Source organism: Artibeus jamaicensis, unplaced genomic scaffold (genome assembly GCF_021234435.1).
Source record: "Artibeus jamaicensis isolate MK-2021 breed Jamaican fruit bat unplaced genomic scaffold, CSHL_Jam_final contig_391, whole genome shotgun sequence".
NCBI lineage: Eukaryota > Metazoa > Chordata > Mammalia > Chiroptera > Phyllostomidae > Artibeus > Artibeus jamaicensis.
The window spans coordinates 19,196,575-19,219,123 of NW_026521814.1; the positions used below are offsets into that span (position 1 = coordinate 19,196,575).

General features: G+C 36.7%; 1 protein-coding gene across 1 annotated transcript; it reads left to right on the top strand.

Annotated features, from left to right (window-relative positions):
* The first annotated feature begins 707 nt into the window (after positions 1–707).
* On the top strand, positions 708–21,165 carry DUSP19 (dual specificity phosphatase 19). The gene is made up of 4 exons (XM_037154104.2): positions 708–1,089; positions 7,111–7,157; positions 14,115–14,267; positions 17,634–21,165. Exons 1-4 carry the CDS (start codon positions 864–866, stop codon positions 17,880–17,882), a joined length of 675 nt encoding a protein of 224 aa, XP_037009999.1. The 5' UTR covers positions 708–863; the 3' UTR covers positions 17,883–21,165.
* Positions 21,166–22,549: the final 1,384 nt, after the last annotated feature.

Sequence of the window (22,549 nt, forward strand, 5' to 3'; positions counted from 1 at the left end):
TAAACTTGGGTGTATACATGCTTGAGTTTGGGAACCCCTGTGGAAGGACTTGCTGCAATGCTCCTTAGAGTGTGGGTATATATTTACTGCAAAGCAGGCTTCTTCGGCAGTTTTACAGATAGTGAAAATGTAGGATGTCAGAAAAAATATGTTTTAAGCTCTTGTCAATCTGCATACAGAAATAATTTTAAAACTTAAAAAATCTTTGCAGATTTTATGTAAATTGTTATTTCACAAATGCACAAAACGTCCTGTGGGCAGTAACAGCAGAAAAAGGAGGTGCGAAGGGCAGAAAGTGAGAAATAACTTTGATTGTCTGCTGTAGACCCGCGTGGATTAACCTAAAAGCAGGCAGGCAGGACGGCTCTGGGGGGCAGGAAGGTTTGTACTGTGACTAAGCCGTCTTGCTGAATAAAGCAGGCTCAATACCCAGGTCAGTCCATATCACCTCGTTCACTAGCACAAGTCAAACATAGAAGAAAATCACTGCTTTTGAAAAGTTCGGAAATACCAGCTTTCTCTCCAGTTAAATCTCATAAATCTAGATTTAAACAGCACCAGTAAGAAAACAATCTGGTGGATTCCTTGAACCTACAGGTAAAACGCAGGTTTTCCATTGACCAAAGGGCATCCAATCGGCGCCTGTTTCTCAAGGTCCAATCAGAATTTGTCTTACATTTGGGCGCTGGGGAAAAAGCGAGCCGGAAGTCGGTCTCTCGGGGGTTTGTTGTTTGCTATTGTTACCTGAGGGCGGTGCACCCCTGAGGCTGCGTTTGTTACCTGAGCGTCAAGGGACGGGCAGTTCACCCCTTTTCTGTGCTGGCTGGAATTGCTTGTGTTTGTTCCTAGTCATTGCTCATGTAATGCACTCCCTTAACCAGGAAATTAAAGCATTCTCCCGGAATAATCTCAGGAAGCAATGCACCAGGGTGACAACGTTAACTGGAAAGAAAATAATAGAAACATGGAAAGATGCCAGAATTCATGTTGTGGAAGAAGTAGAGCCGAGCGGTGGGGGTGCTTGTGGTTATGTGCAGGATCTTAGCTTGGACCTGCAAGTTGGCATTATTAAGCCGTGGTTGCTCCTGGGTGAGTATATTGACTTGTCATTGAGGCCTTTGATCATATTACTTTATCATTATTCCCCTTAATATGTAATAGTTTGTACTATCAGCTGTCCTGGCGGAGAGTTCAAATGTTTCCTTTTTTAGACATGAGATTTCCATTAGCTAGATAGAAATGTCTCTGCCCCCACAATAAATCCACAGGAAGTGTAGGTGCCAGTAGCACACAGTACCTGGTATTTGAATTTTTAGAAAAGCTTTCTTTTTGTTTTTCTAACTTCTCTGGAGGATAAGACATTAATGTAGTATTTTCTTTAATTATAAAAGGACCTAACTTTTGAAAAATCAAATTTGAAAGAATGCTCTTATTAGGCAAAGCTTCAAGTTTCAACTTAAAGTTATTGAAAAGTTAGTACCTGAAATAGTCAAGTGCTTGTTTGCTTGTTCTGCTCTTACAAACCATAGGGAATGCATGCCTCCTGAGACCACATCTGCCCATGGTGGCAGTTTACAGACTGTTAAGGAAAAGGAGGACTTTTATAGCTATGAGTCTGATGATTTTATGATTTTTTGTATGTATCATGGAAATTACTGATTTTCTATACACAGATTAATCTGTAAATAGCAAGCGAAGTACAGATATAAATGTATCAACTTTTATATTATTGTTAGCTAGGCAATAATACAGTACAGTATTCTTTAAAAAAATAGTCAACAATGTTTTCAGGTCGGTTTGAATAGTTTTTCATTTATAAATAGAGAAATTAAGACTTGGAAAGAACTCATCAATATTTATGAAGCCACACCTGGACTAGAAGTCCAGAAATAGCCAGGGATTGTGTGAAGTGCACACAGCATCTCACTTCCTTTGAAAGAAGTGAAGAAGGGATTATCAGCTCCATTTTACAGATGGGAACTGGATTTAAGATTTGTAAAGTAACTTGTTCAAGTAAATAACAGCTAGACATCAAACTCAAATCTGATTGACTCCTGTTCTCCATGGATATATGGACTGTCTCAGAGAGTCCAGGTTTTCAGCGCTGCTGTGCCTCTGTCTTACTAGATGAGCTAGTACAAGTCTTTTATCTTCCTGGGCCTCCTGAAAAGCCACCTGTAAAGCGAAGTAACAGTATCTGCTTATCTCATAGGGTTGTTCTGAGGTTGTTGTAAAAGTTTTATTTTCTTTTGTGAAAAGCTTTTGAAACAAATCAATTGCTGTATACATATGAGTTGTTATTGTGTTGTCTATTATACGAATTGTTACATGAGCTATTGTTAAATTCACCAAATAAATATCTGCAAATAGTTTCTGCAGCCCAGTGAAAAATTAATTGGGCCATCTAGCTAGTCTGGAAGGTTCATCCAGGATTTGCAAACCATTTCTAGGAAGGAATATGTCCAGGCACATTTTTCAGTTATTTGGCTTCCATTGTGAGTAATAATGGTTTGAAATTATTGTAGAATTTTAAATTTTGCTTATTATTATTTTTTTTTACCTAGACCAGTGATCTTCAACTGGTGTGTTACAGCAGACACACTGGTGGGCCACAAGAATTTTTAAAACATGCAATACCTGACTTTAGTCAGGGGCACTGACCTCTTTTCCCTTATATTGTCAAATAAAAAAAAATGACCGCTAATGCAACAATAGTCATCCAGTGTGAACGAATACAGTTATACCTATTTTTTTGGTCAGATCAGCACAAAATGTATTTTTTGGTGTGCTGCAGAATTTTAATAATTAATTTATGTGTGCTATGGGATGAAAAAGGTTGAAAATCGCTGATCTAGACTTATCCAAAGTGAGTGGATGACAGCAGTATTCTCCGATTGGCCTTGGAAGCCTTCCCAGGACCCTAGGAGAGTCCTGGGAAGGGCTTGTGAAACTAGTCCTTATTTGGTCCCCTTCTCTACACCAGGAATTGGGATATTTTCATCAGGCACAACCTCCTTTTTTTCTGAAAAGTGGATTGACCTTTTTCTGCCCAGTTACAAGTGTCTTATTCTTTAGGGACCCTTGGATGATTACATCTAAGGTCCTTCCACATGAATGATGCAGGGGTTGTTTCTGAGCAAACTAGGTTTCTTTCTGGAGATGGGAATTGTTTCTAGGTTGCTTTCAAGAGCTTCCTTCACCTCTTCAAAGAAGCACAACTCCAACCCAGCACAGCATGCCAATTAACTTATGTTTTTGGTGGGTAGTAAAGAAAATAGAGAGCTAAATAGAATAAATATACTTATATAAATTATGATCTGACTTTTGAAAATGTAATTTTAATATATTCTATGTTTTAAAAATATAATCTGTCCTTTATAAGGTGGTTCATAAATTCAAACAAGCTTTTGCCATTCAAAAATCATACATAGGCCCTTGAACAGTCAATCAGGTTGCTAAAAGATCTCAGTGAGCATTTTTGTCCTAGGTTTTGCAAATTACATTTTTACAACAAAAGTCACTACCACTTTTCTTGGGGCGAACTTGATTTATAAAAGTAGAAAATTCTGTTTTTCTTGGGTAGTTAAATGCTGCACTTATTATTTTGTTATAGTCATTCTGTTAAGAAGTCCCAGTTGGTGACATTTTGAGATCTTCTCTTAAATTCTAGGTGAAAAGCTTGGGATCTTTTATGAGATTATAGAGGATGTCTAAGACCTAGGAAGTTTAATATTTGGGGGAGACAGGTAGTACATTAAATTTGTATAGCTCTTTATTTTGTAAAATTCTTTCACAAATATTGTTAACTTATCCTATTAATTTATACTCCTATTTCTGTCTATGAACAGTCATTCCCACAAACGTTATCAAATAAAATACTTCTCTTTGGAATATCAGTTATTTTTTTTAGTGATGTAATAAAGTGTTTTTGTTTTTTTTTTATAATGGTGTAAAGTGATTTGTAAATTAAGATATATCACAATTTATACAATATTTGCTGTTTTTGTAAAAAAAATCTCAAGAAATAGAAACAGGATTCTGGAGATCTTATGTAGCCTGTTTTTTATAATACATATATTATGTTTGCAAACCATTGAACTTGTTCAAGGTCTCAACTCCAACAACATGTAATATATGCAGGGGTGGGCAAAAGTAGGTTACAGTTGTGAATACACAAAACAAATTTTATTTTTGTATTGCCATTTATTATTTATTTGTATTATAACTGCAAACCCACTCTTTCCCACCCCTGTATTATTTTTAAATCATTTATTGCATCTGTAATAATTTCATAATAAGACTGGGCCAAGATAATGAATTTTAGCAATTTTTGTCAATGTACAATATAACTATAAATTATTATTATTATCATTACACCTATTTTAGTTCTAACCCTATTCAACTTCTTTTTTATTATTTAAAAAATTGTCATACAGTTAAATTGGCTTAGTATTCAGTTCTATGAATTTTAGCACAGGTACAGATTCATGAAGCCACCATTAAAATAATCAAATTCTTAAAATTGGTATTTATTTTTATTCTTTTTAATTTTTATTTATTGATTTGAGAGAGAGAGAGAGACATCAATTTGTTGTTTCACTTATTTGTGCATTTATCGGTTTATTCTTGTATGTGTCCTGACTGGGCATCAAGCCTACAACCTTGGCATATCAGGACGATGCTCCAACTAACTAATATACTTGACAAGGGCAAATTTGATACTTGTTTTTAAATCTTGAGTAAGATAGTTTATAAAAGGATAGTATACTACTTTAACAAAACAAAGGTTTTAATAACATGTCAAAACATAGCATTTAGTCTTTATTTCTTGTAATAGTAACTGTTTTACCAATAACAGTTTAATACAAGACTGCAACACAAAGTAGCCATTTAAAATTGGAATAAAATTGATGTTTATATCTAGAATTTAGAGAGAATGAACTTGAATACTAGTAAGTATTAGATGAAACATACAAACTATTACCTGAAGTCCATTTGTGTTGGCTAAAATTTTGTTCCTCTATACTATTAACACTCTGTAATTTTCTTATTGTTTAAAAAGAACATGCAAGTGGCATTTTTTTGTCGCAAGAATATTAAATTTTTATCAACATATTCATACTCTGGAATTCACTTTCAAAATATGGCAGCCACCTCTGAAATATGATAGACCTATTCTTTTGGCATGTGTATATGTATATGTTTAATGGAAATGATCAAAGTATAATAACGGTTGCAGGGGTGTCCAAACTTTTGGTGTCTCTGAGCCACACTGGAAGAAAAAGAGTTGTCTTGGGCCACACATTTAAATACATTGATTGCAACACATAATCACAAGAAAAATCTTACAATATGTTAGGTAAATTGACGATTTTGTGTTGGGCTGCATTCGCAGCCATCCTGGGCCCTGTGTGGCCCGTGGGCTACAGGTTGGACACCCCTGATAAGATATAGGAAAGGATTTCATTAATAGATTTTTCTTTTTATTTTAAGGACTAGTAAGAGTAGAATTATTATTTAAAACATGAGTGCATTTTAAATTACCAAATTCCAATGAAGTCTTTTGATCCAATTCCCCACCTGGCCCAGGTGTTTAGGCCTTTTGATAAAAAATTGAGAAACTTTAAAAAATTTTGGAGTGTTGCCCTGACTGGTGTGGCTCAGTTGGTTGGGCGTAGCCCCCCACAAAGTGAAAGGTTGCTGGTTTGATTCTTAGGGCACATGCCTGGCTTGTGGGTTGGATCCCCTATTGGGGTGCATAGGAGAGGCAGCCCATCACTGTTTCTCTCTCACGTTGATGTTTCTCTCCATCTCTTTCTCCTTCTCTTCCCTTTTTCTAAAAATAGACAAATATTTAAAATAAAATAAAATTACAGAGTATTTCAAATGCATAGAAAATTCCAGACAATACTATAACAGACCACCATGTGTTCACCATTCAGCTTTAACAAATGGTAATATTTTGATAGGCTAACTTTGAGGCAGAATAAAGTTGAATGTAAGCTCAGTGAGGAGTCTGTGAGCTTTGTATTCCAAGAGAATATTGACCAACCAGCACACTCACTGGCTTTTCAGCTACCTAAAATCATGTCATAGAAGTTGGCAGATTTCCCAGATAGGTAAGGTAAGAAGAATATTATTTATGAAACTAGAACCTAATGTGGGAGAGTAAAATACTTGAATAATAAATATCCTATTTTTCTAATTGTATAATTCACTTTATTTTAACTAGTTATTCACTTGTAAGAAATTGCTTATTATTTAGAGTCCACTTCCAAGCGTCACAAATCTGGAAAGCCAACTTTGACAGAAACCGTAAAAGGATACAGCCCTCCTGGTGCACAGCATGTGGGTGGAATTCTACAGACCAACATTGTTTGCTTAAATCTACTGGGTGTTCCCAAACCAACTGGTACTAAGTCTGTTTGGGTGTTCCCAAACCAGCTGGTACTGTCTTTTTTAAAATATCTTTTTTTAAAACAAATCCTTTGTTTGTTTCAAAACAAATATTTATTGTAAAAATTACAAATAAGTGTGAAAAAATCACCTGTAATTACACTAACATTTTGTTCTATGTATTTCCTGTCCATTTTAAGCATACACATTTTTTTGTTATTACAAGAATGGATGGTGATATTTTGTAACCTGCTTTTACCACCTAATACATTTCCATACTCTAAATATTCTTCTACATTGGTCACTTCTAGTATCTACATATTTCACTACTCAATTGGACCATCTTTTATTTAACCCAATGCTTATTATTGGGCTTTGTTTTTTAATAAGTTTAAAAACAACCTATAATTAGGTGGTTGTTTTATTTTTCTGGTATTACAAACAATACTATAATAAACATCCTGATAGCTGATCTTTGTAACATCCAGAACTTTTAAGACAAATTCCTGAAAGTGGGATATCTTAGTCTAAGAGTATATACGATGTGAGTATTTTTGTAATTATTACCACACTTCTTTCAGAAACTTAGAATGAGGTCCTCCCAAGTTGTATTTCTTAAAACAAATGAAAAACTAACAGAATTGTGGCAAAAATTGGATAAAAAGTCAGGATGATTATTTTTATGTTCAAGGTGATATGATTTATTTCTTATAGGCTCACAAGATGCTGCTCATGACCTGGATACACTGAAAAAGCACAAGGTAAAAAAAAATGTTTCAGGTCTAGCACCACTTAGAGAAAGTTACATTTATTAAATGTTACATTTATTTAGGAAAAACTGTTTTGGTCCATTTCAGAGTTTAATTGGTAACATTTTTGCCTGTCATTTTCATAAAGTTACAAAATTATTACTCCTAATTCCAATATGTGGATTTGTAGTCCATCTTTCCAGTTTCATATTCTCCCTATCTTCCTTCACATAGCCTCTTGAACCTGGCTTTGGAAGCACATCTTCTTGCCTCTGCTTGTGTAGTTCCTTGGTGTGGTATAAATTTTTCCCCTCTTCTTGACTAAGACCTACCCAGGCCTTGAGTCCTAACTCATACTCATATACCACTTCTTCCTCAATGCCATTTCCTCCCACCCTCCCCCATACAACTGATGCAATTTATTATTATTTTTTAAGATTTTATGTATTTATTTATTTTAAAGGTTTTATCTATTTATTTATTTTTAAAGACAGGGGAAGGGAGGGAAACATCGAAGTGTGGTTGCCTCTCATGCACCACCCACTGGGGACCTGTTCTGCAACCCAGGCATGTGCCCTGACTGGGAATCAAACCAGTGACCCCCAGATTCGAAGGCCAGCATTCAATCTACTGAGCCCCACCAGCCAGGGCTATTTATTTATTTTTAGATAGAGGGGAAGGGAGAGAGAAAGAGGGGGAGAGAAAGAGCAATGTGTGGTTGCCTCTCCAGTGCCCCTACTGGGTATCTGGCCTGCAACCCAGGCATGTGACCTGACTTGGAATCCAACTGGCGACCCTTTGGTTCGCAGGCTGGTACTCAGTCTACTGACCCACACCAGCTGAGGCTGATGTGATTTATTACTTATTTCAATATTTACTCAAAAATTTTTCTAGCTGTCTATTGTTTTGATAAACTCTACTTCAGAGTCATGGAATTGCTATGGTTTGAGGAATGCAAGAGGTTCTTGTTCACATGACACTGATGATTTGAGGGGCAGGGCAGGATGAAAGACAAACAGTGTGCCCTGTGTGCTTTGATGAGTAAGTGCAGATTGCCGCTGGAGGGCATAGAAGATAATGCTCTTAACCTGTATTTGCTTTGGGTTGGGTCCGGTTGGGCTAGGGATAGGAAGGACGGAATTCTTCCTGGAGGAAGTGACATTGAAGTTTTGCTCTGAAAGGGCACGGAGAGGAAGCAGACAGAACAGTGGGTGGGGAGGGAGCATCAGAGTATGGAAGAAACAGATTGTGTAAGGACCCATAGGCAAGAGAAAGGTTGAAGTTTTCAGGGATAGAAAAGGATTTCAGTAACCTTGATATAGACAATGTGAGAAAGAGTGGCACCAAGAGACAGGCCAGAGGTAAGCACGAGCCAGATCATGAAAGTCTGTGTAAGCCGGAGTCGAGTGTTTGGATTTGGTCAGAATTCAGTGGAAAGCCACTGAAAGGTTCTACCCTGGGGTCACATTTGCATTTTAGAGATACTGTTCACTAGAGGCAGTATGGAAAATAGATTGGAGGGTTCTTCAAGCTAGAGATGGGAGACTAATTAAAAGACTGTTGCAGTAATCTAAAAAACAAAAACAGATGATAGTGGCTTAAATTAGGATTCCACAGGGGTAGAGATAAATTAATGAGGTTTTTTTTTTTTAAAAGGGTGGAGTCCTCACAATTTAACCATTATCTACAGATCAGGGTGAGGGGAGAGCAAGTTTGAGGGAGGAGGAGTCAAAGCTGATGGCTAGCTTTCTTGGGTAACTAAATAATGTTGGTACCATTCCATGAAATAGGAGCAAGTTTTGGACAAAAAAGAATGAGCTCAGTTTTGAACATTTTTAATTTCAGATGCTGTGGATAATCTAGATTAGGTTATTCAGTAGACAGTGTTGATGTATGGGGTCTGAAGTGCAAGTGAGGTAAAAATATAAATTTAGGAACCTTTAGCATATAAGCAGTGATTAGAATCTTTAGATAAGATCACCTGGTGAAAGGTGTGAAGTAAACAGAGAAGAAGGCCTACAGCAGAACCCTGGGTAATTAATCTCAAACTGTAAGAAATGGTCAAAGGAAGAAGAATTTGCAGCCAGAAAGGTGTAGTTAACAGGTCATAGGAAAGTCGAAAAAGTATGGTGTCATGGGTGCCAAAGAAGGCCAGAGTTTTAAGAAGGAGAGAGTCAGCAGAGTCAGATGTTGCCAGAAGTTTAAGTAAAATTAGCACTAAATTACATCCATTTGATTTTGCAACAAAGAATTTATTAGCGATTTGTGTCAGAAGTTTCATTTGAATTGGACAGTAAAGCAAGCAATCAGATGATTGAGAAATGAAAGAAATGATGGCAGAGAGAAAGGAAAAAAAAAAAAAAAAAGGAAAGGAGAATGGGAATAGCCAGGGGAGAGAGATGGGATATTTTAGTTTTAAGCACACTTTAGAGCTGGTGGTAGAGGAAGGAATTAAAAATAGAGCAAGAATTATGGCCAGAAAGATGTGCCACAGAAGTAGTAGCCAGGCTGACCCCAAACACAGGTGCCAGAATGAGCCCTGTAAAGGATGTAGGGCTACATCATCCATCATAGTAAGAATATAGAAGGAAGATGTGGGTGTAGGTGTAGTCAGTGTTGTTAAATTTGGTGGTAAATGTGGAGGTTCCTATGTGATGGCTTCTCTTTATGCTAAAGTAGTAAGTGAGGTGATCTGCTGGAGTAAGGAAGAGATAGTATTGTTGAATGTTATTAGGAAAGTGAGGAAGTTTTGAAAAAGCTGATAGGGAGAATAAAGGAGAGAGCCTACTAGGGAAATATAGTTGCTAAGCACTTATGAGATTGGTGGTCATAAATTTTTGGTCTGCAATATTGTGCAACTTTTCTCCAGCAATGCTTAGCAGGCTGGGTGTACAGTCAACTTTTACCAGACAGGTGCAGGGGAGGTGGACCATGGACCGTTAGCTAAATGAAAAAGGAAGTAAAGGCAAGAGGGGGCCAGTGGGTGAGAAAAAATGGAAAGATCATGGAGTTGATGTTTCTTGTGAGGTTTGATGGGAGGAACTGAATAAAAGAGTGGGAAAAATAAGAGTGGGATGTTTGAATTTATTGTATCAGACCTGGAGCACTTTTGGGCGTTGGCCTTGAAGGAGTGTAATTAAAGGGGAGTGATGAGGAAAGTCACTGGAAACTGTTAAACCCAAGTGGAAATCACTATCACCCAGGGTAATAGTAGGACTTGAGATGGGATTCAACCAACTGACAGGTGCCCCGCCCTCCAAATTCAGACAGTTTGGATCAACTTCAAAAGGCAAGAATTGTTACCTGAGGGTGTAACAGAAGTGACTTGGAAGAGGCAGGGAGTAGCCTAAAGAAGGCCACCCTGCCTCTCACCCATGAGGTAAATGAGTGCTAGGCACGTTTCTAGGTTCAGGAGATACAAGAATGAACAAGGAGTAAGGTCCTTGCTCTTAGAATATACTTTGAGATGAGCATACATTGTCTGAAAGAATTCAAATGAGACAATTGGAGGAGTTGGGGGCGGCAACAAGAGTCAGGGAGGCCTTTCTGAGGGAATTACATTTCAGCTGAGACCTGATGACGGAGTCTGCCGTGCTTGCTGAGATCAGGGCAAGCAGACGTCAGGCTGAGAGAACAGCAAATGTGAGAGTTTGCAGTGGGGAGCAAGTTAAGTCATCTATTCCTCCCTTCTGACCTCGTAACACTTTGCTCTCCTACAGCTCTTCACACCTCTCTGCTTTGTCTTATAATATCCTCAGTAAACATATTTTTCCCTCCTCTAGTATTCAGCAAACTTCTGGAAGATAGAGACCTTGTCCTACTTTTTTTTTATTGCCCCAGCTCTGAGAAAAAAAGAATGATTGAACTGAGGCTAAAAATTTTGTTATAAACACTTGCAATTAATTTCCCCAGGGAAATAACTACTAACCAATTCATTAAGTAATTTGATATGTTTAGTTGTCAACCCGTGCTTAAACTGGACTCATCTTGTTGTAATAATTCCTTCCTCAGAATAAGGAATCATTTCGCAGGGTAAAAATGAAAAATAGAAAAACTGATAAATTTGTTCACTGGCAAGTATGGTTATTATTTATCCCCTCTTATGATACACTAGTTCAAATTTGGTTTTGTTCTGGTGATGTGAACCAAGTAGCTGTTTAAAAGATCCTTCTCTGTCTCTGGGCACGTGACCTGCTAAATGGCTGGAAGAAGTGGAGGTAAACCGAGCAGCTGAATAGATGGTGTCTACAAAAATTGAAGGGTGCTGCAAAACAACCTTATTGATTTAAATACATAACACATTTCAAAGGGATATCCTAACATTTAAGGAAAATGTTATAACTGGGAGAAATTCTCTCGTGGAGGATCACTTCAGAAATTTCTATAGGAATTTTAATGTTTTGATGTGGTAATAATGGCTGCTTTATTGATAAGGTACTTCTTGAGTGCCTGGTGTTTGCCAGATAAAGCCCTGTGGAGGCTAGAAAACTGAGTGGAACATAAAATGTTCCAAGCTATTTATTGCAGAATTATTTATAATAGCACATTATTGAAAACAAACCATGTGTCCATCCATAGGGAATTGGTTACACAAACAATAGCGCACCCACATCATAGAATACCAACTAGCTATACAAGTAATGCAAAAAAGGGGTCTTTAAAGACTGATATGAAAAGAGCCCTAGGACGTATCTAAATGGGACAAGGTGTTGCCTCTGCGTAGGAAGGGAGTGAGGAAAGCATTTACAAAAAGATATTTCAAAGAATGTGCAAGAAACCAACAGAGGAGGTTGTGGTTGTCACTAGTGTGGGAGGCAGTGGACTGGGTAGAGGCAGGAATTCTCAATGCTTCTTTTCATAATGTTTTAATTTTGAACCAGTTCGAAATTAAATTCTATTGAAGTTGGAAATAATAAATATGAGGATTAAGTGAGATAAATTGTATGCCTAGCATATAATAAGAGTACTCAATAAAGGGGCTATTCTCGCTGTTCTTATTATAAAGGGCATCCCAAAGGCAGCCACTGGTAGGACCTCTGTTAAGGACGTTTTGAAAATGTGCTTGATGACCAGAAGGGTTTTAGGCCGGGTCCCTTTCAGCACCACCACCTGTGACTCAGTACCGTTCTTTTCAGTCAAGCCCATTCAATCAATATACATAAAAATAGCATCTCCAAACCGCTAAACTACCTAGGCATTGCCTTAATAATCCACAATATTTGTAATGCACTTTTACCTTTCAACAGGTTTTCCCAAGATTCTCATTTGTTCTCCTCCATAATCCTGAGATGTATAGGCAAGATATATAGGTAATGATATATATATAATATAAATGTAATATACAATATATGTACATGTATATTTTGTATACATTTGTGTTTTGGAAGTGATCAGACCTCATTCCTGGTCTTTTGGGGATATAGAATATAGTTGTAAAGAAAAAGCAAACACATCAATATTATAAAATATTGAGGGTATTATGTAATTAAGGGCAGAATCATACGATCCTGGCCAGAAGGACACTGGGAGTGAGACAGTAAAGCAGAAGGACAGTACAATGTCCTTCCTTCTCTCTAGTTTCTCCTATAACCTCTCTATTTGAGAGTTTCTCTGGATTAAATGTTTGAGGACTTCCACAGGGCAGTTGGGTTAGTAAATGGTCTATGGTTCTATCTATGTGAAGCCTTGCTCCCCTAGTGTCTTAATATTCTTTTGGATGTGAACCACAGAAACCTAAGAAAGGAAGAGAATGTATGTGATGATTTAGGGGGACCTCTGGAACCCAAGGGTAGAGCATGGCCATGCCAGAAAATAGAAGGCCATTCTAGATGGCTACTCTCTCCACTGGCGTCATGCCCCCCCCCCCCATGTATCTGCTCTTCTCCTTTAGAAGCAGGAATTTTCAGCTTCCCTGAGCACTTAAGAGACAATGCCTGTCTTACATTTCTCAAGTTTGCAGATCATTCAAATAATCTGATCAACCTAGCTTAAGTCATGTGTCCAGCAGAATCCAGGCAGCTGTGCTGGAGGGAGGTGTGGGGCACTTCCAGAGCCATACCTGCGAGGGTAGTCAGGGCAAGAGAGGCAGGGCTGGACAAATCCTCTACAATATGGAGAGAATACATGAAAATACCGAGGTCAGGCAAAAACCCAAGATGGAAAAAAAAACCCACCAAAAACCAAAAGATGTACTCTAAGAAAGAATAAATAACGGTGAGAAGCATGTTATGACAAGAAACAGTGATTCATTTTTCTTGTCTATTTAGCTTTTGTGTTCTCTCAGTAGACTTTCCACGGCTCCTTCCATATGCTTGGTGGGTTCTAGGAAAGGGGCTCAAATGCATACATGGAGTGGGAGGTTGCTTACGTGTACCATTTGAAAGGAAAGCTTTCATGCCCATTTCATCCTTCATGCACACTAATTCATCATAACCTCTGAGTCTGAGGCCCAGTGGCACTGATATTTTTAAACGCTTACCAGGTGATTCGAATGTGCAGCCACTCTGGAGAACCATGTGCTTACGAAGAAGAACTAATTATTCCTTATGAAGGGAAGTTTGTGCAGCTGATGCACTTCCCTTGGTTAAGTTTTGGATATGAAGTCCCTTGGAGATTCATTGATTTATTTAACAAATATTTTAAGTACTTTCTGTGCCAACGTCACTGCTCATTCACGATGCTTGCTTATAATAGTGAGCAAGCTAAACCTGGTCCCTGCCCTCGTGGAGTTTCTAATACAGTGAAGGGCACAATGTCTTAAGTGGCGAGGGGCATAGTAGGACAAGTATATGGGAATGTGTAGCACCTTAGTGAGAGACGGGGCAGTCAGATAAGGCTTTCTCGAGGAAGTGCTATCGAGCGCATCATACTTAAACTCTTTATTCTTGTTACAGATATCAACATCCCATCCTTTTTTTAAATTAACCTAATTCAAGAGAATTTTTAAAAAATCATCTCTTTCTCTTTAAGGTGACTCATATTCTCAATGTCGCATATGGAGTTGAAAATGCCTTCCTCAGTGACTTTATTTATAAAAACATTTCTATCCTGGACCTGCCCGAAACCAATATCCTGTCTTATTTTCCAGAATGTTTTGAATTTATTGAACAAGCAAAAATGAAGGTAAGTTTTGTTTTGATCCATAGTTCTTCAAAAGCAGGAATTTAAAAATGTGTTCATTATCCGATCTTTATTCTTTTTGTAATGAATATGTAGAACACTATTAATAAATTTCCCCTCCAACAATATTTTAATTCCTACAACTATTTAGTTCTTTAATTGCTCTTTTCTCAATGAGATATTTATTTTTTTAATTAATTTTTTCCTTTTCCCGTGCCTATATACTTAGATTTTCTTTGATAGTTTATAACCACTTTTCCACTGACCAGTTTGCAAGATAATCAAGTGGTAGAGGTTAATAAGGTAGAAGTTGCTGTAGTCCTATTAATGTATTTGTGAAGATTAATGTGCATTTTTTTTTGCAGCTGAGGAGGTAGGGATTGTGAAAATGTGCACTTTTTAAAAGATTTTTTAAATTCATTTTTAGACAGAGGGGAAGGAAGGGAGAAAGAGAGTGAGAGAAACATCAGTGTGTAGTTGCCTCTCGCTAACCCCCTACTAGGGACGTGGCCTACAAGCCAGGCATGTGCCCTGACTGGCAATTGAACTGGTGACCCTCTGGTTCATAGGCCAGCACTCAATCCACTGAGCCACACCAGCCAGGGCTAAATCTGTACATTTTTAACAATAGAATTTTAGGGTGCTCTAAATGGGTATTGCTTTCCTGAGATTGTATGAAAATGTTGATAAAAAACTGTCCACTGGGTTTTCTGACTTTAGAAGACTGACAGTGTAATACTGGGATTTTGGTCCTGGATCCAAGTCAACACACTGACACACTGGGCTTCTAGTTTGGCCATTACCCACAGTTATATCTTGAAATGAGATCATTTTAAATCAGCATGTAATTCTTCCCAAATTTATGGGAGATAAATTGATGGGAATGGAGAAGCACTTATAGAGAAAAGTTAACTCTCCAGGAACACTTAACAATTATTGACAGTTAACATTAGAATTGAATGTTTAATTGAATTGAATTCTGTCTAATGATCTCCTTTCTGCCTTTTTTCCTCCCCTTTCTTCCTTCCTCTCTCTTCCTTCTATTTAGTGATATTTATTGAGTGCTGCATGTGCCCAGCACTGCTCAAGGTGCCTTTTCTATATTACACTGAGAATATAAAACTGTTCAACTTTACCATTCAACTTTATTCAGTAGCAGATATTTGGATGAGAGAAAAGGTTTTCTAAACAGAACCTAATATTTGCCAATTTTTTCTTCTGTGAAAAATTTAATAGGTTCTAGATTGTAACATTTCAGGGTCCCAGTAATTAATGTTAAAAATAAAAATGATAATGTCCCTGTATTAGCTATTTCTCTATGGAAAGGTAGAATATGCCTTAAGATAGTAAAGTGTAGACAGCATTCATATTCATATTTAACATTAGAAGATATGTACATGTTGTAGGTCAAAAGTGGAAAGAGTTACAGTTAATTAAAATGGTCCTTTGCTTGGATTTCCTGAAAAACAGAACCTGAGACAAGGATTAAGAGCTGATACTTCATTTGAGAGGTGCAATTGCCAGGCAGTGAGAATGTGAGGGGGAGGAAGTGATTCAGGGAAGGATGAGAAGCAACATAAGGTGATGTGCTGACCCTGCTGAGTACAGCTTCACAGTGAACTGACAGTGACATAGCCTGGTGCACCTTCCCTACCACCCAGAATACCTCTGGGCAGGGAGTGCAAGGAAACCTCAATACAGAATTTGGGAGGGAGGGCGGAGAATTTATCTGCCTGGCTGTGTGTTGGCTCCTGTTCCCCACTGGTCAAAGTTTACCCATGGGGAATAAACTATTTCCCACAACACTTTGTGGAATTGAGAATTCCACAACAATTGTGGAATGGAGTCCCACAGTTCCAGGGTACAGCACTTGACTGCTTCAGCAGCCACCTTGAAGCCAAACCCAGCGCCCTGTGGTGTGACTTTCTATCCAAGTTCAGAAGCAGCAAGAGAATCCAGAACTCAGGATGTACCTGTCTATGCAGAGACTGCCACTGGGAAGAGCCAGGACTCTGTAGGGAAGCAAAACTCAACAGGCCTAAAAGGAGCAGTTGGCCATAGAAGTGATGGCTGAGGGGGAGCCAGCTTAGGGTGCATGAGATGGTGGTACCAAGAGACTCTAAGGAGGTGTGTAAAACATTTCTGGGCAAGTTGTATTAGAATTCCCCATGGTATGTCCTAACTTGTAAAGCCTATGTTTTATATTGGGATCCTAACATCTCTATATATATGAAACCAATTGAGATTATCTTTTTGATATGAGGATAATTTTGTTGTGGATCATTTGGCATTTTTGAAATGAGATGCACTTGAAAATTTGTTACAACAGATCTGGCAAAGGATTTTTGCAACAGATTTATGAATCTGAGAAAACTGCCTTGCAAAAGTAAACTAATGCAATGAACTATAAACATAGTGTTGCTAATATGTGCTCTGGGTAGAGAGTCTTTAGTTCTAAGTTTTGTTGTTTTCCCCTTGCCTTGTTTCCATCTTTCTTCGGTGTTGTACCAAAAGAAGGACCAGGAAATGAAGTAACTAAATTGTCTAGTTCTGCAGTGTGTGCTCACAGCTCACTCCATTTCATTCAGATCATTAACTTTTTAAAAGCCTGAAATAAGCCAACCTGTATCGATGGTGTTCCATCAGATCTATCACATTCATTATTAATGCAATATTACCCCATCAGCATTGGTCTTACAGTGTGTTTCTTTTCACTTGTAATGTATCATTTTCAAGTTACCTGAAACGTTATTCATTTATTGACCTCATGCTGGTGTCTAATTACTTTTTCCACTTCACATTTTCGAAAGCTGTTTGTGTCATCATTTACTACCTGATGAGCTTAAGTATTTTTTTAAGATACTTCCGTCCAGAATATATCTAAGGGAAGGGAATTTTGTGTCTCCTGATCATTTTACACCCAGATTTCCATGCTGATAACACTAGTTTTATAGAAACACTATGTGTACATAGAACGTCTCAGGCTTTCTGTTTAGTTTATGATTATGGTTTTCTTCTCGGTTCCACATATATTTCCTGTAATTTCTCTCTTATTTATAGATATGTGGCTAAGTTATTATGCCTTTTATGTACTGTACTGGATTACTTCAGTTTAACAAAAGATACTGTTTCAGAATTACAAATATACCATCAAAGCACTTCAATCTTGGGAGGTGGAAAGAGGAGGTATTGGTTTGTTGATTGATCGGTTTTTCCATTTTTTCCTTACAATGAACTGTATTTGAGAAGTGAATAAATTGATAAAATGAATATTTTTATTTTATAATTTTTATGAGTATAAGAATGTACCATCGAGTTAATAACCTTTCCTAAAAGAATAGTGAAGAGTTTTGTTTGGTTTTATTGCAGGAAGGAGTGGTTCTTGTTCACTGTAATGCAGGGGTCTCCAGGGCAGCTGCGATTGTAATAGGCTTCCTGATGAATTCTGAAGAAATCTCATTCACCAGCGCTTTTTCTTTGGTGAAAAGTGCAAGGCCTTCCATATGTCCAAATTCTGGCTTCATGGAGCAGCTTCGTACGTATCAAGAGGGCAAAGAAAGCACCGAGTGTGACAGAATACAGGAGTTAGAAGGGGACAACAGTCGTGAGTTACACTAGTGGACGACGGACAAGTAATGTCTGGGTTGGCCTCTATAACCACCTTTCCCCTTTTTTATAGAGTATGGTAATAAAAACTTCCTTTTTTTCTTGGATTTTTTCAAGTGAAAATGGGGTCAATTGATTGTCCTGAGCTAGTCTATAAATAATTTTAAAAATTATATTATTTTCTTTGATATTATAATGTGTGATTAAATGCTGCTTTGATTTGCTAAGGGAGAAAAACAATGTATTCCAAAAAGTGATTATGTACAAGAAAAAGTGTTTAAATTTAAAATCTATGTTAGAACATGGAAAGATTAAATCAGTTAATTAAGACTTTTGGTACTTTTCTATTCCAGCAACTGTATCCATGAAGGAAGAAACTTGAAATGCTACTTGACTTACCATTTCAGAGGGAGATAAATTTCTTTATAAATAATTTAAGATTAAAAACCAACACCTTAAACCTTCCAAAAGAGGTAACCAAAATGTGAAGGTTTATATAATATGTATGTAGTGGTTATAGTATTCACAGAATTTTTATGTCCTTTATGTAAATGTATTCACTTTTCATTTTGATTTTTTAAATTTAATTATACTCCCTGGATTTATATTTTAGGGTTTTGTGTAGATTTTTCTCCCTGACAGTATTATGAGTTTATGGTGCTTTGATTAGGTGAAGCTGGTCTCCAACACTGTATGCTTTTTATCCTGGGCTCCTAGCATTCCGTTTTTGGGTCCCATGGCATAATTTTATGATCTTCTTGGATCTGTGGAAAAATATTTTATACTGAACGATCATTTTTTTAGATGTGATTTGTTTAATGATCTGTTTTTAAGTTCAATATTCTACTAGACAACATATTTTTAAGGAAAGAAGGGTTATGGTTTTATAAAGAATTTTAAATATTGTTAGAAAGCCTAAAATTATTTACAATTTCATCTCTGGCCAGAGGCCTTGAATAGTTTCTTTTTAAAATATTAAGTCTCCAGGGGGATGGTCTAGGCAGAGGGGTGGAAAGGGGGAAAAATTGGGACAATTGTAACAGCATAAACAATAATAAAAAATAAAATAAATAAAAATAAAAATGAAGTATTAAGTCTCCATATTGGCAAGGCTGAACGCTATAAATTTGCTTAAAGGTATTTTTTGACTTATTCAAAATAAAGCGCACTTAAAATTAATATAATAATTATGATAGGATTTATTTAATAGCTTTTAAGTAACTCTTTTTATGACTTAGAAAGTATTGTTGTCATTTGGATATTAAGAAAGTCAGTTCCTCTTAAACACATAATCTAGTATATTCCCATATGTAAGTTAGAAAGTGCACATTAAGCACATCTGTGTATTTGAGGAAGCAGGCTTTCTTATGCTGTCAGGGGCAAAAAAGTAGAAGTGATCAGTGCAAATTATGTTTTGAGATCACTTACAGGTTGACAAGATGCCATCACATGCAACACTATGAACTTTGCTTCTGTTGGGCAGTATAAATGTAATCAACCTACAGTGACTTTTCTGAAGCCAACAAAGGCAGATAGAATTGTCCTAAATATGAGGCTGATGTATAATGTCTCCATAGTCAGTATTGCTGAGCGTTTTCAGGATGAACCTTTTCCAGTCACGTAAAAACATTTATTTAAGTGCATTTTCTTTTGGTAGGTGCTGTTATCAGCCATTAAATTTGAAGCCTTGAATGGAATTTGTTCATAATGGATAGTATGTTACTTATGTCTGTGTTTTGTATGCTTAGATGGTGCCTGTAGTTATTTGGTTGTGGTGCAAGCAGGTATCACCTACAGAAATGCTTTGAGCATCTATTTCATTTTATCTGAAATGATGGCAGTTTGCTATATCTAAAATACATCAACAAATGTAATCCAGTCTTTTAAATTAGGGATATATAAGGCAATGTTGGGTCATATATATGAATATATAATATATCTATTGTGTTTCCCATGGATATAAGTCACTCTGTCATACCTGGTTATTTATAAAAAGGAATTTTATCATTATTCTTTATCTCACATATTATAAATAAAAATATATACCAAATATATGTCTGTTTTGAGAGAGAGGGAAAATATTTCAAGGAGTTTTTACCTCGATTTTAAAATAGATTTTTCTGCAATTTTTCAAAAGAAAGGAGGAAATGAAAATATCTTTTTTTTTTAAATTTAATTTATTTATCTTTAGAGGGGAAGTGAAGGAGAGAGGGAGAGAAACATCAACGTATGGTTGCCTTTTGTGCATCCCCTGCTGGGAACTGGCCTGCAGGGAACCGGCCTGCAACCCCGGTATGTGCCCTGACTGGGAATCGAACCGCGATTGTCTGGTTCGCAGGCCCGCGCTCAATCCACTGAGCTACGCCAGCCAGGGCTGAAAATATCTTTTGTTTTTAAACATTAAAAAGAAATAAAATATAAAGCCTTCCTAGCAACCTGAGAAAGATGATCAGAAAAAAGACTGGAAAATATAATTCTATTTATTTGAGGATAATATTTTTAAAACATTTTGCTAACTTTATGTTTTAATATAGGCTTGTGATGATATATAGTTTGTATTGAAAACCAAAAAATATTTAAATTTTGAAAGCTGAAGAAATCTTTTTCATGGATTCTTTTGGATAAAATTTAGACCCTGTATTAAAAGATTTCAGGGAAAATGGAGTGTAGTATTTAAAGTCGTCATTGCAGTTTTACTTGTGCATAACTTCTTTCCTGTTGACTAAAATGTATGAATATACAACATTCATATAGTATGAATATGTATCATGTAACCTAGGGTACATATTTCCATTCTGATTGATAATTTCACTGATGGTGGGGAAACCTTCTGAATTTGTCACCTGATTATTAGTAATATAAATGGTTCAACTGTATATAGCAAGTTTCCCACAAAGGTAATTTCTCCAAAGATTCTTGAAAGTAACAGATAAAAATCAGAGTATTGTCATATAATCTTACTCAGTGAGTTAACTCAATGAATTGATACCTTTATAAGCAAAGCTACATTTGTTCTGAAATAACAAATGTAGCACAACAAATTATTTAGTTTTGTCAGGTAACTGTGAATAGTTGATTTTTCTGCCCAAAGGATCCTGAGCATATTCAGTCACATGTAGTTATTTAAGAGTTTAAACCAGAAGACTTTAAAGTTTTATATTCTTGTAATATATGCAGTGGCATTTATAGTTAACAAATTTATGGTCGTTTCCACTGATATACTTTAACAAACATTTGAATTACAAGTGAAGCTGGACTTGTTTTGTATCCATATTTACAATGTATTCTTTATTGTTTCTAGGTATTGATATACTTTAATAAAATAATAAATTTACTATTTCATCTGTTAATATCTTTATTTCTTTCAGGTTATTTGTTTAAAAAGATTTAATATTTGCTGTCTGGGTTCACTCTTCACCCAAATTCTGCGTTCCAAAATCTTTTGACAGGACAAAAATTATACATTTTGCAATATAAATGACTTTAAGGTCTGTACAGATTTGTTCACTCCATGCATTTTAAGAAATGAAAAGCTGTTATATTATAATGGGCATTACTGCAGATAAATTGGCATTGAAAATTCGATAGAACAACCTAGAATTTTAAGTCAGTAGGAGATGCTGAATTACTCTCAGATTAAACTACTGAAGATTCTAACCATGACTGCACCGAGATTATTCAGACGGCATTCAGCACCCACTTCCCACATACATACATTGTTACTTCTCTGACCTACGCATTTGGACTGCTTCCTCCCTCCCTCGCCCTGTTTTATCCAAACTGGTGTCTTGGCTATGCATTCCTTGACAGTGCATAATGAAGGCCCCACTTCATTACCTGCTGTTCCCTTTACCTGGGACACTTCCCCTCAGAAACATCAGAACTTTGATAAAATGTTACCTTCTTAATAAAACCTTCCCCGACCACCTTATTTATAATTGTTCCCATCTGGAACACTTATACTCACCTTTCTTGTTTTATGTGTGGCATGGCCCTAATTATCACCAAAATTCTATATATTTTACTTATTTTGTTGTTTTCCTCATCAACACTGGAGCTCCCATGAGAGCAGAGATTTTTACTGTGTGGTTTTTCTCTACCAGGTATATCCCATACCAGACCTTCAAAAATTGCTTATTAGAAGGAAGGGAGAGAGGATCAAAGGGAAAAATAGATGCATACCTTTGCAAGTTATATGTCTTTTTAAGAGCACTTTTAAAAAAGATTTTATTTATTTATCTTTAGACAGGAAGGGAAGGAGAGAGGGAGAGAAACATCAATGTGTGGTTGCTTCTCATGCATCCCCTGCTGGGAACTGGCCTGCAACCCAGGCACATGCCCTGGCTAGGAATCAAACCGCAATCCTTTGGTTCTCAAGCCTGTGGTCAATCCACTGAGCTACACCAGCCAGGGCCAAGTTATATAAGTTTTGATGTTACTTTTTCACTTCCAAAGAGTGATAAGAACCATTGAATTGATTAAAAGATAACAGCTGTATCAGCTAAACTGATGTTTCCTTTGATGTTGGACTCCCTTTCTGCCAGTTGTTTACTGTAATGAAATGATTAGGAAGAAAACTCACAAGTCTTCAAATCTAACATTTATTTTAATTTATGAAGATATAGCTTTGGTCATTATTTACAGAGGTCAGATAATGCAAACAACAACTAATAGATGTG

Excerpts from the sequence above, each read along its gene's own strand:
- DUSP19 (XM_037154104.2), top strand. The coding sequence starts at position 864 with ATGCACTCCCTTAACCAGGAAATTAAAGCATTCTCCCGGAATAATCTC. Across the intron at positions 1,090-7,110 it reads TAAGCCGTGGTTGCTCCTGG|GCTCACAAGATGCTGCTCAT; the intron begins GTGAGTATATTG and ends TATTTCTTATAG. Across the intron at positions 14,268-17,633 it reads TTGAACAAGCAAAAATGAAG|GAAGGAGTGGTTCTTGTTCA; the intron begins GTAAGTTTTGTT and ends GTTTTATTGCAG.